The sequence below is a fragment of the Cydia amplana genome, chromosome 10, assembly GCF_948474715.1.
Source record: "Cydia amplana chromosome 10, ilCydAmpl1.1, whole genome shotgun sequence".
Classification (NCBI taxonomy): Eukaryota; Metazoa; Arthropoda; class Insecta; order Lepidoptera; family Tortricidae; genus Cydia; species Cydia amplana.
In genome coordinates, this window is record NC_086078.1 from 3,965,884 (window position 1) to 3,983,993 (window position 18,110).

The following is an 18,110-nucleotide window of genomic DNA, read 5'->3' on the forward strand; positions in this document are numbered from 1 at the left end:
ATTCGTGAAATGGAACGAGTTATGACATTATCGATCTACCCTCCACTTTTAATGTGTTTTATTTGGCATGGGTGTTGTTTTAAACGTCATGACGAAAGCGTTAAGTTGCTTGATTCAAATTTTAAATCAATCACGAATCAGTGTATGTGTCAATCATGTTATTTTAGATTTTAAACTTAAACAGTAAAAAGTAAGTTCACATTAAAAATTTATATTTTTGTTTGACTTGGAATATTTTGGTATTAGAGACTGTATGTTAAAATACAATCCTTTAAATTACAGATATGTTTTACAATGGCCCTAAAACTCCCGCAAGATAGAACAAAAAACCAAATAAAAAAGTATGATAGCCAGGATTCATCACAGCAAGACAACACGGCGGAAAAAAGGAAATCCAAATTGCGGAAGAGAAAAAGTTGGTCCCAACACTTTTATGAACTTGACTCAGAGATTAATAACAATATAATATTGAAGAAACCCGAAATGGGGAGCTACTACGGTCCTAGCTCTGTTTTACCAAGCTACAGTCTCCCTTACACATATCAATGGGATGTAATTCCGCCTCAGATTAATCAGCTGTATACAGTTTCTGTACCGACGGTACCGCTCGCCTTGATATCTCCCCCATTACCCATAATACCTACCCCTGTTCTGCCGTACACGGACGTCCTATATACACCTACGTACTCAACGGTCGTGCCATATGTAGCTGATAACATTTGCACGGCTTTGGATCACATTTACGAACCCGTATCGAGTTTTGCGGCTTTAACGCCGGTAACGTCAACAGATGAAGATCATAACGAAACAGTTGAAGAACACGACGTTATTGAATCTTTAGAATACTATCTAACATTGCCGAAAGATTTATTCCCGAGAGCGAAGATGCTGACTTTAGATCCGAATCCGATAATTGATGAACTGTGCAAAATTAAAGATATAGATAAGCATTCGCCTTGGATTTTGGATCTCGAGTTCGGGGTTCCAAGGACCCCTATATCCAGACCTTTAGCGGTGTATGATGTGCAGTTTAACAATATACATTGTAAGAATACTCCAGGCGCTGTTCATCCTTTATTTGAAGGTTGTAGTGAAGAGTTTAGGAAAATATTCCTGTTTTATTATGACTGTGTTGTGTCTGTGTGGTATAGAGGTTATATTCATTTCACGAATGATGATTCAGTGATAAACTTCCAGAATTGGCTGATAGTGCCCATGCAAGCACTTGGTATGTGCTGGCCGTAGCATGAAGCATGTTTTAATTAGGTAAGGAATTATTATTGTACATACATTTTATTATAATGAACTTAATGAATTATTGCTTGAATGAAATATAAACGTTTAATTTTTTTTTTTTTATCTGTTTATTAATATGTTTACCGACCACCTGCTTAAAACAGAATAATATGTCACAATAATATGAGCTTTAGTATTTCAAATTATGTTTTTACAAAGGGAAAGTTATTACGTTAGAAATTATATTATTATATTGTATTTGCTGTATGAGGGAAATCCAGACGGTCCGAAAATAGAATTTTTCAATTTCTCTTAATGCTAGTGTCATTTCCCTCCGCACTTTGTTACTGCAATGTATAGAACATTACAGCGGGTTTACTTTTTCAAATAATCGCTATTCTGTTTTTAGTTATAAAATATAGTAGTAGTAGTAGTCTCCGGTTTTACGCCATAAATCGTCTGCATTAGACGCTAAGGCCAATGAGTAGTAGTATTAATCATTTTATTGTACACAACACAGATTAAAATAAATAAATTACAATAATGGAAGTACAAAGGCGAACTTATCCCTATAGGGATCTCTTCCAGCTAACCTTCGAGTAGATGAGTGGAAAACTCTAGTCAGGTTAGATAGACAAACTTACGGGATATCTTATTTTAATGTGTAGGAAAATAGTTACCTTATCAATTAGTTATGTAGGTATATGCAAGATATCTGACAATAACCATAATGTCAATAGGTATAGGAAGTCTGCATAGATTGTAAGTGTTCACAGAAGAGTGATATTACCTGTTAAAGTCTTTTAGCGAAATCCAATCATTCAGGCGATATAATCCTGGTTAACACATACTCAAACTACCCGTATGTGCAATTCAGTCGTATTAAACCCGAAGTAGGCACGCGACCTTAGTCTTAGTGTAAGGCCTGAGTGGACGCTCGAGTTGGGCGTGCAGCGGGGCGGGGCGGGGCGTGCGGCGTGCATGTTAAACAAATGCAAGCGTATAGGAGCGGCCTTAGTGCACGCTGCTCAAATTACTTGTGAGCCCGACGCCACGCTGCACGCCCCGCCGAACGCTCCGCTTCGAGCGTCCACTCAGGCCGTACACTTAGAGTCATGTAATAACATTTTGGGGACGCTGACTTGTAAAGAAGTTTCTGAACTCAACTGGCGGCCTAGCCAAGGTGACAATCGCTTGCGCTTCGCCATCGAATCGCTTTGTGTCTCTTCAGTGTGACAGTGACAGTTGCGTTTCGTTCGCTACGCGTTACCGATTGGCATGTTGTCTACGGGCCTGTACATAAATCCATTGAGTGTGAAAAGCGGATCATTCAAAACCAACTCAGCTGACCTAAGCTGTGCAGCTCGACTAAATTAAGCTCCCTAATGGTCTGCCGGAATTTGTGGGCTCTGTGTTCAACTCTACATCCACACCTAATTCATTGACCAAGCAATTCAAACTATATTAACTCGAGCTAGACACCTAAATTGCTATAATTTTACTATGTGCATAAAGCGCGTCTCTGGAGATTACTCTCATCAATTTGAACAATATAAGTATGAAACATTCATACATTTTCGTAGCGAGATAATTTTGTTTACTATCCCCATTACAAATTACGAAAGACTGTTTACTGCATATGCAAAATCTCCTTTAATGGAATCTGCCATGCTAAAGTTTTTGCGCCGAAGATCGACGTATGGACACTACTATACCTACAAAAATTTTCGGATTTAAAAAGATCAAGGGGCAATTGATTGAGAAATAAAATAGCAACGTGTATTATTTCAATATTTAATCATTAACAAATTTACTGTGCAAATGAACAATATGAAGTCAACAACATCATAAACTATTTAAACAAAATTAATATAGAATCTTAAAAGGACATCACGTCTTAAGCATTCGTTACCTCCTCAAGCGTAGCGTAAAATTGTGTTTTGGTTAACTATTTTCACATTTAAGATCAAGAGAGATAAACAAGCACTTATTGTCTTTTAACTGAGAAATAACTAAATTCTTGTTTACCCCACGTAACCCAAGTTTACACATAAGAAAGACAATCAACTTTTTGCTGTCTTACTTAGCAACCTGGGGCCCGTTTCTCAAAAGCTTGTAACTTGTAATACAAGTGGAAGTCCCTTTCTAACAAAAGCTGTCAAAAAGTGACATCCGCTTGTATTACAAGTTACAAGCTTTTGAGAAACGGGCCCGTGACATTAGACAGGCCAGCAAGTAAAATTGAACAAGTTACAACAAGAAGTTGATTCACTCACATTCAACAACATAACTAAGTTGCGTAAAACTACCTATACAATAATAAGTACACTTATGTTACATGCCAAGTATAAAAATAAATCGTACAAAAGTTTGTGTTCCATTTTTGAGTCATATTTACAAAAAGTAAACCAACGTATAAAATAATACTGCGTTAAAAACAAAACTTAATGTAAAGCGGGCAAGAGTACAAAATCTTATTTTACGTATTTACATTGGGAAAAAATAAATGCTTCTTTTGTTAGAATTTATTCAGCTTATAAATAAATTAATAAACATATTTACACAAAACTTAACAAAACGCGCGTAGTCCATTTTAGGAAAATTAATACTTTAGCTGAAATCAGATATAAATCAAGATCAAAATATCTTTTTTTATAACTACAAAGCTGGTTTTCTAAAACATTTAAATTAATCTCCCTAATGAAGGCCAGGAATAAATACTAAAGCCTCGAAAACAAGCAGTAATAAGGGCGTTAATTATAGTCCAAAGCTTATTATTTTACTCTTAAGAGCTAAAGACGATGCTCGTCTTAAGTCCTTAGTTAAATATCGTCTATAAAATATTTTTATTACAATTTCGCAATATTTCGCAAAGAAATCAATTTATTGCCGATCAAAATTGTTTATTTTGATAATACAAACAATAAATCAAAACAATAACGAACTAATATTGAAAGTATGTTTGCTAAATAAACATTAAATTAATGCTATCCAATTCTAGGACGAAATAACTTTGTTCATTTTGAACTTGACTTACATTCATTCAAGGGTAAGTTAGAATAGGTATACGTTTTCTTGTAATATACCTAAAGGGGACTACTGATTCAGTCCGCCGGACGATATCAGCCTGTCAGTTGTTCGGAACTGTCAACTTTTTGTTCTAACTGACAGGCTGATGTCGTCCGGCGGATAGATAATCAGTGGGCCCCTTAAGTACTAATGTGACACATTTTACAGACTTTTTAAACTTAGGACTTAAGGCAAGCAGTCTCAAACAGTATCGCACAAACGATGACCGTCAGCTCTTTCCGATCTCAAGCTTCGAAAATGTAGAAGATTATTTATTCTTTTATTAAAATCTTCTGTACCTTCAAAAGTCGAGATCGATATATAGAAGACTATAAAACGCCTCACAAAACGTTGAATCAAATCAACATTTTTGAAGGTAACTTAGCACTGCACATTCCCTTTTCGTTTCGTCACTTCCTTTTGTATTTTTGCGTCAGAAAACGCCTTCAGCGTATTCCATCGTCATTTTTAATAAGTTGTATATCTTCCATGTTTTATTTCCTAAAGCATCTGTTAAACAATTATTGTAGGCGTGTTATTTATGTCTAATTTTACAATGGATAAAATATTCTCATTTTGAAACTTTCTTACAAAGTATCGTCAAATATCAACAAAATCTCTTCTAAAGAGTTTTGTTTTAACTCACTTCTTTCTACCCTGTTTCATTATTAATCAAAAATATACATTTTTAAGGTCTGTTTCCATATCCGAGATACTTACTAAAGCCAGCAGCTGAAGTTAAATACACGAAATATAGTTTGTCAAAGGACTGTCTCGTTTCAAACATAGGCAGAAAGAATCTTACTATCCTTGTCTTACACTAGTACTAGCACCCAAAAGAAAAGGATGAGTATAGTTTTCCAGGTTCTTACTGACTGACAAATTGGTTTGACCAACTATACTTACTGTTTAAGAAATATACACAACGCATCTGGGATACAGAAACAAACTGAACCTTTTGTATGCCGCTGTCAGAATTTTCTATTCAATCCACGACCTTGAATTTCAAATGAAAGTCTAAACAGCATGATGTATGGTTAAAAATTTCTAAAAATTTTCCGATACCTATTATTAGGTACCTAAACTCTTTTTAAAAGTCCTCTTCGCCTCAAACACCGCACCTGGCGAAGTTTTAATTGGTTTTCAAACTAACCCGGTTATCACACCGATACCGTGTGATAGGGACAGCATTGCTCGTGTATAGCGGCGTCCCGTTCGCACACGTTCCTAAGAGTTCACGGTCTGCAGGATCCAGGGCACGAACTTGGAGATCCTGGTGCAGACCCCGGGGAGGTTCGCCTCGCCGCACCCGATGCCCCAACTTATTATGCCGGCCAGGAAGTAACGCTGGTCTTTGCCTTTCACCTGGAAAAAGGAGTGTTAACTTTTAAATTCAACTTAGAAAAAATGCTATAAAAAAACTTAATTTTATAGGGTAATTCGCCAGTAACTGGCCACCGGCCAATAACTGGGCACCCTAAACTAAAAATGAAATCTATTCTCAACTATAGACAGAGTTCATTTTATTAGTATTCAATAACTGGCCAGCCTTCAATAACTAGCCACCTTATACTAAAATGAATTCTGTTTATAGCTGAATAGAATTCATTTTTGGTTTAGGGTGGCCAGTTACTAACAGGTGGCCAGTGACTGGCGAATTACCCTATTGCGAATATTGGACAATCAAAAAAATGACACTTTTGCGCTCGATAGAATATATTAATAAAAATATATTTAAGTGATATCCGCGTCCGTCATACGCCAACTGGAAAAATAAACATCACGGGCCCGTTTCTCAAAAGCTTGTAACTTGTAATACAAGTGGATGTCACTTTTTGACAGCTTTTGTTAGAAAGGGACTTCCACTTGTATTACAAGTTACAAGCTTTTGAGAAACGGGCCCCAGTTCTACTGTTGTACAGTCAACAGCAGAAGTTGCTAAGCGGATGAGGTGCTCAAAATTACCTTGACACGATTTATTAGCTCTTATTCTCCTAACAATAAAGTCTCGTTAAGATCATTCTGAACTCCTCGCCCGCTTAGCAACTTGCAATAGGACAAGGCTGACAGGTATCAAATGGGGTAAAAATAGATTTTGGCACTAAACATGTAAAATAAAATCCGTACGTCCGCCCATGATATGCCTATACAGGGTGTTTCATTTATATCGGTCAGTATGGGAAAGTCTGAAACTATAAGACATACGAAGATCTGTTCTTAGGAACCATGTCATCGATTTTAATAAGAAGAAAAACTGCATTCATACATTAAAAAAAACCTGTACTCAAAATAATAAAAAGGCGGTGGTCATTTCGAACACTTACTAAAATAAATTAAAGAATATGAAAACAATGCATTTTATTCATTTTAGAGATCATGTTTCATAGAGCCATTTACTGCTTAAGACCTACACAATCGATATCTAACTAGAAATAGTGTAAGTTTATTTCTTTCAAAACAACCTTACCGGGTTCGATTCCCGAGCTGAGTACAGGTTTTTTTTTTAATGTATGAATGCAGTTTTTCTTCTTATTAAAATCGATGACATAGTTCCTAAGAACAGATCTTCGTATGTCTTATAGTTTCAGACTTTCCCATACTGACCGATTTAAATGAGACACCCTGTATATCATACGGAGCACACAGAACGTCTTTGTACCCTTTATGCATGTGCAACAAGATTGAACATTAAAGGCATACAAGCAGGGCCGGATTAAGCATGTCGGGGCCCCTAGGCAGTGCAATGCTCGGGGCCCCCTTACAGTTAATTCTGCATACATAAGTTCAGTTGTTCAGTACAGGGAAGTAAGTTTGCGGTTGCGTAATGAGAACCTTCAGGTGTCGGTTGAGCCGATCCGAACATGCCGAACGATGTCTTTTTCGCTCTTGCGTGGACATAAAGGTTTTTTTATATTAGTTTTTGCCGATTCCTCCTTGCGTCCAGTGTGGGGAGAGCTCTTTTTTTCTCAATAAGTAGTTAAATATTTTGCGAGGCTGAACAGCGATTGTCCGACCATACCGAGCCACATGATTAAAATTAACCTAATAATAAATATTTTCCATGTGTTTAAATGATTATTCATTAACCATTCGGAAAAGCAATAAGCAATAAAAATCGCGAGCGCAGCGAGCGCGAAATTTTTTGTGAATAAATTGTGAAAACGTGTTAAAAAAGCCTAAAAATCCGAAGTTACCCAGTGAGGCGAGCTTTCATGCGAGGTCAAAGCCATGCTTCAGGAAATAAAGCTAGATCACAGACGCCAACCAATGTCCATTGTATTAAAAAGCGAGACCGCAGACCGAGCTTGGCGCAGCGAGGCCAAAGGCTAAGCTGAAGAAAAGATTTGGTAGACGAATCAAAAATTGAGGTAAAAAGTGAGGCTGAAGGTCGAGCTCAGCAATCTCCACATACTTAACAAGCCCGAAGCATACTTATAACCAGCGAGGTGAGCTTTCATGCGAGGCAAAAGGCTAAGCTTCTGAAATCAATGTTTATATTTGTTAAAAAGCTACGCCGAAGGTCGAGCTGTAAGAAAGCAGCGCTCTGATACGAACCAATCGTCAAATGTTACTCAACAATAATATACGTGTCATACAAGAGTTACTCGGAGGGCCGAAGTTTCATTAATGAGGTTTTAGGCCCTCGGGAGCCTGAAATTCGAGCTCGATTTACAGACTTTAAAAGCTATAAAATAACATAATTTACATAATCATTTGATGATAGTGTGTCTGAGAAACTGATATTGGACATTAGGTATAAGTAGGTACCATAAAAAAATATTTATGAATTTTGGCCATATGAAACACATTTTTTTTTGCGCGCGTGGGGCCGCCGGGGCCCCCTAGCCGAGGCGGGGCCCATAGGCAGTTGCCTACTCTGCCTTAGGGTTAATCCGGCCCTGCATACAAGACAGGAACGCAAGGCGAACATTCAATCTAGTCAAATAATGAAGGACCCGGCAACATGTCGCCTGTCGCCTAATTAGTTAATTAATTAATTAATTAATTATTAATTAGTTAATTAGTTTCAGAGCCGTATGTATGGCTGAGGTATAAGAAATATGTTATTTTTGATAGCGTACCTATTCGTACCGCAATGTTAACGGATGATACATTTAGTTTTGGTATTTCATTCCTAAACCTAGTCGGTAGAGTTAGACCAAGACAAGTCTGCAACGATTTTATAGCACACGTATGTGTTATTTTATACGTAATGATTTCATAGAAGTCTGACGTTTAAAATAACACTATGGGCTAACGTAACGCGGTGGGCTATTAAAATCGTTGCAAACTGATCTTGGTCTAACTCTAGTCACTACGACAAAATGGCTATGACAAAAGTCACGGCAGTTGCTACGACAAAATGGATGCATTACTTAATATATTATCTTCATAAAGACACAATACAAACTTTATTGAACGTTCCATACTATTTATTTTCCATACGGAAAATCCATGTCAGAAAAAACGCGATCGAGCTTACATAAAAAGTTGCTAGACGTATAAACAGCAGTTGCACAAGTGCCCTGTCTTTGTTAATATCAGCTTGTGAAATATCAAAACCCTCTAGGAACATACAAAAAATTCCCTTCACCGTTTACGCCTACATTATTTTTGAAATGGTGAAATGGTTGAGTGCACCGATATTTTTACAATCGATTGTAAATGCCCAGCCCAGCGTTCGCACATTCATTCGCGCATCCATCATGTCTACATGTTCGGAGCACTCAGTGCGTTTTTGATGACTTTTTCGATTCGCTTGACAAAAAACATTTTACGTGTTTTATTTTTAACTTGAATAGTTTCATTGCTGGTCGACTCACATGAGTTACTTATGAAAGTATTTCCAGGTTAGGTTAGGTTAATTACTATTTAACAGTAATTTTCAAAACACTTTTCACAACTGTTGTTTACTTAAGCCATAGGAAACAAACCGTTTCTCAAAATCTGACATGAATTTGAATTTACAAGTCCCCATATTACTTATGGCTGGTAACGTTTCTGTTTCACGTTTCCTTTGAGGACAAATATTCAGTGTCTATGTGCCTGTAATTTCGTCGCTTGTCTTAGTCCTTCCTCTCAAGAGGCAATTTGCAAGGGAATCAATTAGCATAGGTACACATTCTACTTAGTTAACTACCTGTCCGTAACCAAAGCGGCTATTTTGCCTCTTGCCTATATTGCAGGCACAGATGCATCACGATGTGACTTTGAAGAGACAATGTGGTTGGACAGACCACCAAACCTACCTACGGGATTAAATGAGAGCGCTACTTTCGCAGGCCTGTCAAAAGAAGTTTGAGAATCGCCTTGACGTCATCTTGATTGTTTTACAACAAGGTCCTCGAATATATTGTCATAATAACTTGTATTAGGTACCAGCAACAGGTATTAATAATAAATTTAAATGTGGAAACTTACTGTCTTGGGTGAGACTTGACCTCACGGCCTCTGGATCGATACTCCAGCATCGATCATAATAGCATCGATCGCAGACGTTTCTGCTTGTTAAAAATTAAAAAAAAGGTATGAATAATATTATAGAAAGAATGTCACCTGTAGTGGTCCCCCAGAATCCCCCTGACAGGAGTCGTGTCTACGGCCAGCGCAGAGGAAGATGTCAGAAATAATCTAGTAGCTTAGAAAATCTTCCTGAATCCCTAGGCAGAAATTGTGTGTCCTGAGCTCGTCGTCAGCACATATTTTATGAACATGTTCAGAAATGACCTGGTACGTTTAAAGAAAGATGGTAACCTGTAGTGGTCCCCCTGAGTCCCCCTGGCAGGAGTCGTGTCCCCCGCGCTCGTGGCCGGCGCAGAGGAAGATGTCAGGAATGAACTCGTGTCTCCCAGCTCGCAGGAACATGGACTTGCAGCGGTCGTTGGACACTATTGGAACTTGGACCTGGAATTATTGAAGAGTAATATTAATAAAGTCATTCATACCAGTCTATATAGTCTATATACGTCCCAAGCTGTGCCAAAGGCCTCCTCTTACAAAAGGCTTATGAGCTATAGTCCCCAAGGTAACCTAGTTGAGAGTGCAGATGAAGTATTTCCACACAGCTTTGAATTTCTTCGCAGATGTAAGTATTCAGGTTTTTTCGCGATTTTTGCCTAAAGTACGTAAGTCTGTATTAAATACTTACAAAGTACTTTTCCTAAAGCATACTTAAAACTAAAAATAACCGACACATTCAAGTCTGTTACAAAAAACTCCTGAAAATCATATTACTGAAAAAGTTTTCCTAACAAGTGTGGGCGGGAAGGGTCAAAGGAGGATATTTATAAAACAAAATGCTGCTTTTATCGGATAAACTTATGAAACACCTATTATTAGTTCATATTCTCTCGGAGAAAACCCAAGTATAATAAGAAAACGTACTTACGTATTTCGTAAAGAAATTACTTAAGAGATAAGTTTTGAGTTTGTAATTTGTACAGTTCTTTTTTATAATGCGGTGGGCAATAAAAGAGTATAATAGTGTTTCAGTACCTACACCTTGTTAAAAGTCAAAAAGTCATAGATAAACAGAAGTTATAACGAGTCAGAACGACCAAAGAAAGAGCCTTTATAAACTCACCTCTTGCAAAATGGACGGCAGCACACCACCCTCCGACAATCTTCCCCATCCCGTCACCGTCGCATTCTCCCCCACCAACAAATCATCAGTCGCCGGCAAACAAATTGGGGAGATATGCGGCGCGAAGACCAACGTTGACTCCAGTTTGACCAGAGCCAGGTCGTATTCGTAGGTGAAGAAATTGTATTTCGGATGAACGGCTTTCCGCGCCACGCCTTGCTCCACGAAGGGGTATTGCTCGGATACGGAGGAGAAGTCGTATTCGCCGACTCGTATTCGGATTTGAGAGGTGAGGAGGCTGTAGAAAATAAAAAAGTAATCTTTAGACACAGTCATATAAAAATGTTGATTGTCGCAAAACTTCTTCTCTTTTCTTTTCTCGACCATTTCTGTCAGACCTTTTGATGTGTGTTTTATCTGTGTGTTTGTGTTTCTTTATATGTGCGTGTGTCTGTGTCTGTATGTGTTTGTGTGTATTTTCTCTGAGGTTACACGCGTCGTACATCAAGCCGCCATTAGGGCTCATTTAGACGGTGCGAGAACTCGCATGCGAGTTTCATTACATTGCATTATTTGACCTCAATGTTCCGCAATGTAACTAAAATCGTATACGAGTTCGCTCGCCGTGTAAATAAGCCCTTAAGAAGCCAGAATATCGGCCAGTGTGGGAAGCAATACAACAGAACCACTTATAGTGGTCACAAGTTAGAACTCCATATTTTATGTTTCGAAATTGAAGAAGAAGAAAAAACTTACTCATCAACGCAATGGCCAGCGGTAGCAATCCAGCCCTCATTGATGATGGCCCCACCACATCTGTGCGTCGATGAGAAGCTGAAGAAGGACGTCCTGCGCACCGAGACCTGCCACGGCCACCGCCCGAAGCTGGAGTCCTTGCCGCCCATTATCCTAATCTCTGGGCGTGGCAACACTGAGACAGAAAAACTTACTCATCAACGCAATGGCCAGCGGTAGCAATCCAGCCCTCATTGATGATGGCTCCACCACATCTGTGCGTCGATGAGAAGCTGAAGAAGGACGTCCTCCGCACAGAGACCTGCCACGGCCACCGCCCGAAGCTGGAGTCCTTGCCGCCCATTATCCTCATCTCTGGACGTGGCCACATTGCTGTGACGCCGCATTCTGGAAACACCAAGAGAATGTGGATGTAGATGTATGCAGTACGCCAGTGGGGGGGGGGGCGCGACCCGCGAGATAAACTACCCGTCTGTTTTAACTATATTACTTTAAAAGGGACGGGTAGTCCATCTAGAACCAAAAAATCTTATATCATAGATGAATAACAGAGCATAACAGAATTTTACAAAACATTTGAAGGACGTACCTTTCTTATAAGTAATAACAAATAATTTTCAGCAAAATCCTTTTGTACAAATCTATCTATCTAACTAATACCTTTAAACGAGCAATTCTTGTTTATTTATTTATTTATTTATATATATATATATATAAATATATATATATATATATATATTTCGGGGATCTCGGAAACGGCTCTAACGATTTCGATAAAATTTGCTATATGGGGGTTTTCGGGGGCGAAAAATCGATCTAGATAGGTCTTATCCCTGGGAAAATGCGCATTTTATATGTTTTCCGAGCTTTGCTCGGTCTCCCGGATATTATAAATTCTATACTTGCTAATTAGCTTCAAGTATATAGGTATCAACAAGACTTGATACTATTTACCTAACTACTCATAATCTCACTTTAGAACAAAGTTTCATGTTACTTTACTAATGATGTTAATACTCCATTCTATCTTAACTTATGTCATGAAGTCAGGAGCTATATCACTACATAGTATAAAACAAAGTCGCTTCCCGCTGTCTGTCTGTCTGTATGTATGCTTACATCTTTTTAAACTACGCAACGGATTTTGATGCGGTTTTTTTTTAATAGATAGAGTGGTTTATGTATAATTTGTTAACCCGTGCGAAGCCGGAGCGGGTCGCTAGTCATATCATAAATTACAACAGTCTAGGCAAATCTTAATTACATTATTAAAGTTTATTTTACCACGTAAGGTTACTTGGATCATTCTACCAGATTTTCTATAGCATGCAATAACTCTTTTTTGATTCCAAACCAAGGGTCATTATTTTTTTAGAAGAACACTTTTAAAATACAGGGTGTTTGGCAGATGACCCGTCAAATTTTTTTGTGATGTTGGTGGTATCATTTCCTTCTTTTCCGTCCTTGGAACTTTAGTCGTAGGAGCCACGGTTCTGGAGATACGATTTTTTAAATGCATTCATTATCCAGAACCGTGGCTCCTAGGACTAAAGTTCCAAGGACGGAAAGGAAGGAAATGATACCACCAACACCACAAAAAAATTTGACGGGTCATCTGCCAAACACCCTGTATAGGTAAATACTGCACGTTGGATTGGTAAAATCAGAAAAATTAATATTTAGACAAACATGCAGTAGTATACGTCCCTATATTTATTATTATTTTCCTATTACTAATACTTTTAAAGCCTTTTTTCGCAGATTGCCAAAATAGTTTTAACCAGCAACAAATTTCTAGACCAGTTAGTACACAATGGGCTGTTTCATGTAATAGGGTTCAGGAAATTCCTATTTCCGTCGAGCATGCAATACAAAGATTAGATCTCAAGCTCATTCGTTTAGCCTGCAAATTTTGTACTTACACCAATAGGACTATTAGGGGGCATCAACGCTTAAATAGTTGGAACTATTGCTTCAAATAAAGCTTTCACTCAAACGCCAATGTCAGCAAAACTTTGTATTGACTTTGAGACTTACTTATAGGTATATATATATATATATATATATATAGGTGCGTACATTACCAAAGCTCATACAAAACTGGTTAATTAACCGTAGACGTTGGGCACGCCTACTCCCGTTGCAAAGAGCCAAGGGACAGTCGGGAACCTACCGCCAAGGCACTAGCTTTAGCTAGGCTTGCTAGGCCTTACTGTTTGCCCTAGGAAGGTCAGAGAGAAGACTGAGTAAACGATTAGCACCCAGGCAATGGTTTTGAGATGGATAAATTCCAAGAGCCCATACCAAGGGCCTAGGGGCCCTATTAGGTCTCTAAAACCGAGCGTCTCATAAACGTCATCGGCAGTAGAGAATTTAACAGTTGTATCTGAGAAACCTGTAGGTATGATTTGACCACTTACCATGAGACAGGTTGTATGCCTTTTATACCAAAAATAGTATGAGAAAGAAACAAAAACCTCTTCTGGTAGGTATTTAATTCCGTTCCAAATTGGCAGTGATCTTACTTATACTGTATTATATTTCCTGTCGCATGAGCATTCCACTAATGAGCTTGCCAAATATTAACGAGCATCGGGACCTTCGGGATTTGAGTTTTCATTCCAAAATGGAATGACGTCATCAACGGATTGGTGATGTAATATCATTCCTGGTAAATTAATAATGAGCGAGGCAGCCTGGAAACTGCAGTTTAAAATTATAATTTATTATTTCCGGGTTAAAAGGCCGGTATCGATTTTAGTCGCAAAAATGTAATTTAGTCGATGAAATTGTACACCTTTTATTACGTAATAAAAACAACGTACGGATATGATGGTCGTTCTTGTCTACGTGACAGCGTGATAAAACGGTGTCCGTCACTTTCTTTCCCACGGTGTTAAACAGTGACAGTTATTTTATCACGTGGATAAAGATGGATAAAGCTATCCATAATAGGCTGGCTTGTATCTATTGGCACGTCTTGTTATCTTGCTCTTTAAGATCATTTGTTTGAAAACAGATTCACTAAATTAGTAATGAATTTTTACCTGAAAGACGTTTAGGTAAACGCGCGTAAAGCACTGATTTTGTCGATCTTAAGTATTTGTAAATTTCGTTGACAAGGCGAAAATCCTGCGTAAAAATCTCAAAAATCGAGGTTTCGTACTCGACTGTTTCCTCCTCCAAAACTTAACCAATAGTAACCAAATTTGGAAATCTAAATGATTATGAAATTATCTGTATCGGACCGTTTTGCTTTTTTGGCTAATTGATATCAGTTTTGAATACTACGCCTCTCATTGCGGCATAGTCAATTAGGCCATTTTGGCCATTTTTGAAGGGAAAGCGCCTTAAAAAACAAAAATATCAAAAAAAGCAAAACGGTCCGACACAGATATTGACAATATTAATCTGTGTTGAAAAAATCATTGCTCTAGCTTCAATCAAAACCCACGGAGGAAACAGTCGAGTACGTTTGTATGGAGAAATTACCACTCCTGTTGGCTCTTAACGACAAATTAAGAAATTATAGTAAAGACCTAAGAACTGAACAACAATTTTAAATAAAAATGGCGACAAGTTTAATTCCGATAGAAAACAAACCATTCAGTCTCGACAGTCTCAAATCGGACAATTCCAATGTTTAAAACTACAAGAGAAAAGCAAACATAACGTTTTATCCATAATTACTTGAATACACAGAGTTCAAATACCTTACTAGATACCCACACGAAACCCTCAAACATTGAAACAATCTGCTCAAAAACGACTGAAAACAAGTGACTACACGTTTGCTCCCGAAATTGCTTGAATTTTGTTCTAAAATGGTTCTTATTACTTCAGTATAAAGTTTGTTTGGGTTAAATGAGTGTGTGTTGTGTGTGCAAAGAGCTAAGCTGGGAACAGCTCTTACAGTGCGATAGTGCCATCACCGGGAGCGCTGGGATCGAAAACAAATGCAAGCTTTTTGGCAAAGCGGCTAGGTACTTGAAGTATACTTTTTGGGGTTCCTTGCCAGAAACCATACTGCATACGGGTCTATACGGATTTGCAATATGTTTTCTATTCATGAAACTAGTTTTTTAGATTCGGCAAAGTGTCAAATCTTCTCAATCTATTAGTACTCCAAACTCTAGAAGTCTATATAATTGCATCCGTGAACTGATCGATGAAATAATGATATTGGATTAAAGAATGTCATGACACATTCTGCACGTTGTGGAAAAAAAGAGCTAAATACCTACCCGCTTATTCTTGGTGTGCCATGTAAGTATCTAAGAAATGAGGATGAGATTTGCTCCTTTGGCGGGAGGTGCGCTGATAAAAACGAGACGATGGCACCAAATCAAAAAGTTCTTCATAGCATTCCCCATTGTACAGACGGTAGAACATGCAAAGAGAGCCAACGTCTCTCCGAAGGCTAAGAGGTTCTGAGCCGTCAGTAAGTTCGGGATCGCCGACAATACGAACTGCCCGCCGTTGGATGGAGTCCAGAGAAAGGAGCTGGTAGGTAGATAAAAGTTGTCCCAATGCATATTCCCGATTGATTAAAAATGTCAAGCAAGATTTTACATCATTGCTTTATGCTTTCTGAGAATTTATAATTATATTTTTTACACTTTTGGGACTTAAATAACTTTCTCGCGTCGATTCAACTGTTCCACCACACAAACAACAACAAAAGAACTACGCTACACAATCGCTTGGAGTTTTCCAAACTAACATACCGCTGTTATGCGTGTTAGGGCACTACGGAACCCCGCATCGCAATCAGCACTGGCTTGCTCAAAGTTCGAGGGTCTGTATTGCTGTTTCGTTAAAATAGTGTTGTTAGAACGTTATCTTCAAGTTGTTGATTGTTCACAGAAGAACTGCGCAATTTGCGAGAATATAAATTGCTAACTTTACCAAAGTCAAACTTTTACTGCTTTTAGATATTGCAGGTTATTACACTTATTACAATTAAAAACTTAGGCGCACTGACAGTCTACATGGGTGGGAAACAAGCATTTAACGCGGCTCATGATAAATGAATTCTATGCCTATTCTATTCAAGCCTAAGATGGACCCTTGGACTTATCCAAGAGTGTCTGGACTGATCAGACACCCTTCGATAAGTCCAAGCACGTTGCCCAATACATACGGATATTTGTCGTACTTCTTACTAATGATCGTCTTTCGTCCATTATTAGAAAATGAAAATAATTTCTAACGAGAAAATAACGTGACAATGCGTTAGGAAAGCATCATAATATAAGATTCGTTTACTTTCACTGTTGAACATCGATTTTGTTGGTATTACGGCACAGACCAAAGGTACGGTCTCAGTAGCGTCCGGCGGGGTATCTTAGCTTCCATACACCTTCCAAAGGATGCTAAGAGCCCGTAGTTTAAGGCCCCGTAGGTTCGTATTCTTCTCTCACTCTCACTGAGCGTAAGCTGAGGGAGATGGATGTGCGTGCTCGGGACCGCGAATATCGAATAAGAAGCGGCGCACGGCCCGCTCAAGCAGCTCTCAGTGGTGAGTACCTAACGAGTGAGTGCTTGAGAATTCTGCAGTAGACGGCTGCAGTGGTCTCTGGTTTATTCTGGTCCTTCTTCTTAGGCGGTTTGGCTGTGGTCGTGAACTTCGTCGGTTTCGGCTTGGCCGGCTTCTCCCAAGATGGCCGCGGTTAAGTTGGGTTTGTAAGTACAGTTTCAGAGGCTACCGTCTAGCCAAGCGTCTGGCGGGACGTGCAACGTGGCGTTAAGCTTCTGAGGGATTTGAGCAGCGTGCACTGAGGCTAATATATGGTCGATTGCATTTGTTTAACATGGAAGCGCCGCACGTTCCGCTTAAGCGGCTCTCAGTGAGAGTGAGTAAGTAACGAGAGAGTGAGTGCTCGAGAATTCTGTTTTATCTCACTTACCAATACTATTAGTGGATGCTGTAGTCGACGGCGCCTGCGTGGTCTCAGATTTATTCTGGTCCTTCTTCTTATGCGGTTTCGCTGTGGTCGTGAACTTCTTGGTCGGTTTCGGCTTGGCCGGTTTCTCCCAAGATGGCCGCGGTTTCGTCACGAAGGAGGGTTGCGTCGTCGCCTGCCAGTGGACGGTGTTCGCGTTGCTTGGGCGCGACATGAATTGGGCTGGAATTTGGGTAATTTCTAAATACGTATACAGTATTGTGAAGCGTTTAATAGCATCAGGTGACATCTAAAACTCACTAAATACCACCACAAGTCCGTAACAAAATAAAGTTGATTTTTGTTTATTTTTAGTACCTAATTAAGTAGTGAGTTTTGGTTATCACCTGATAAGATCAAAAGTGGATACTTAATAACGCAATACTTAGCTAAGATCAGCGAGCAAGGTCTCGTGAGACTACGAGTAGAGTTTAGAGTAGGTAAATATGTGTAGTGACTGAAAGTTGCTCTAATAAGTGCCATGGTTTCTGTGCTTTTAATGTCCAGATATAGCATCTATG

The 18,110-nt window shown here is 38.7% G+C and overlaps 2 protein-coding genes across 3 annotated transcripts in view; one reads left to right on the forward strand and one right to left on the reverse strand.

The window, feature by feature from the left end:
* The first annotated feature begins 285 nt into the window (after nucleotides 1-285).
* On the forward strand, nucleotides 286-1,350 carry LOC134651530 (uncharacterized). Its single transcript, XM_063506633.1, has one exon. The coding sequence runs from the start codon at nucleotides 295-297 to the stop codon at nucleotides 1,243-1,245; it is 951 nt and encodes a 316-aa protein (XP_063362703.1). The 5' UTR covers nucleotides 286-294; the 3' UTR covers nucleotides 1,246-1,350.
* A 4,047-nt stretch (nucleotides 1,351-5,397) lies between these two features.
* Nucleotides 5,398-18,110, reverse strand: part of LOC134651343 (serine proteinase stubble-like) — a 229,330-nt gene continuing 216,617 nt past the window's right edge. For both annotated transcript variants that reach the window (XM_063506418.1, XM_063506417.1), the window contains exons 6-10: nucleotides 17,554-17,772; nucleotides 11,839-12,031; nucleotides 10,889-11,186; nucleotides 10,060-10,209; nucleotides 5,398-5,670 (exon numbers count right to left, since the gene is read on the reverse strand). In XM_063506418.1, coding sequence (XP_063362488.1) covers nucleotides 5,533-5,670; nucleotides 10,060-10,209; nucleotides 10,889-11,186; nucleotides 11,839-12,031; nucleotides 17,554-17,772 — 998 coding nt within the window. In that variant the 3' untranslated portion in view covers nucleotides 5,398-5,532. The remainder of the gene's footprint in view (nucleotides 5,671-10,059; nucleotides 10,210-10,888; nucleotides 11,187-11,838; nucleotides 12,032-17,553; nucleotides 17,773-18,110) is intronic.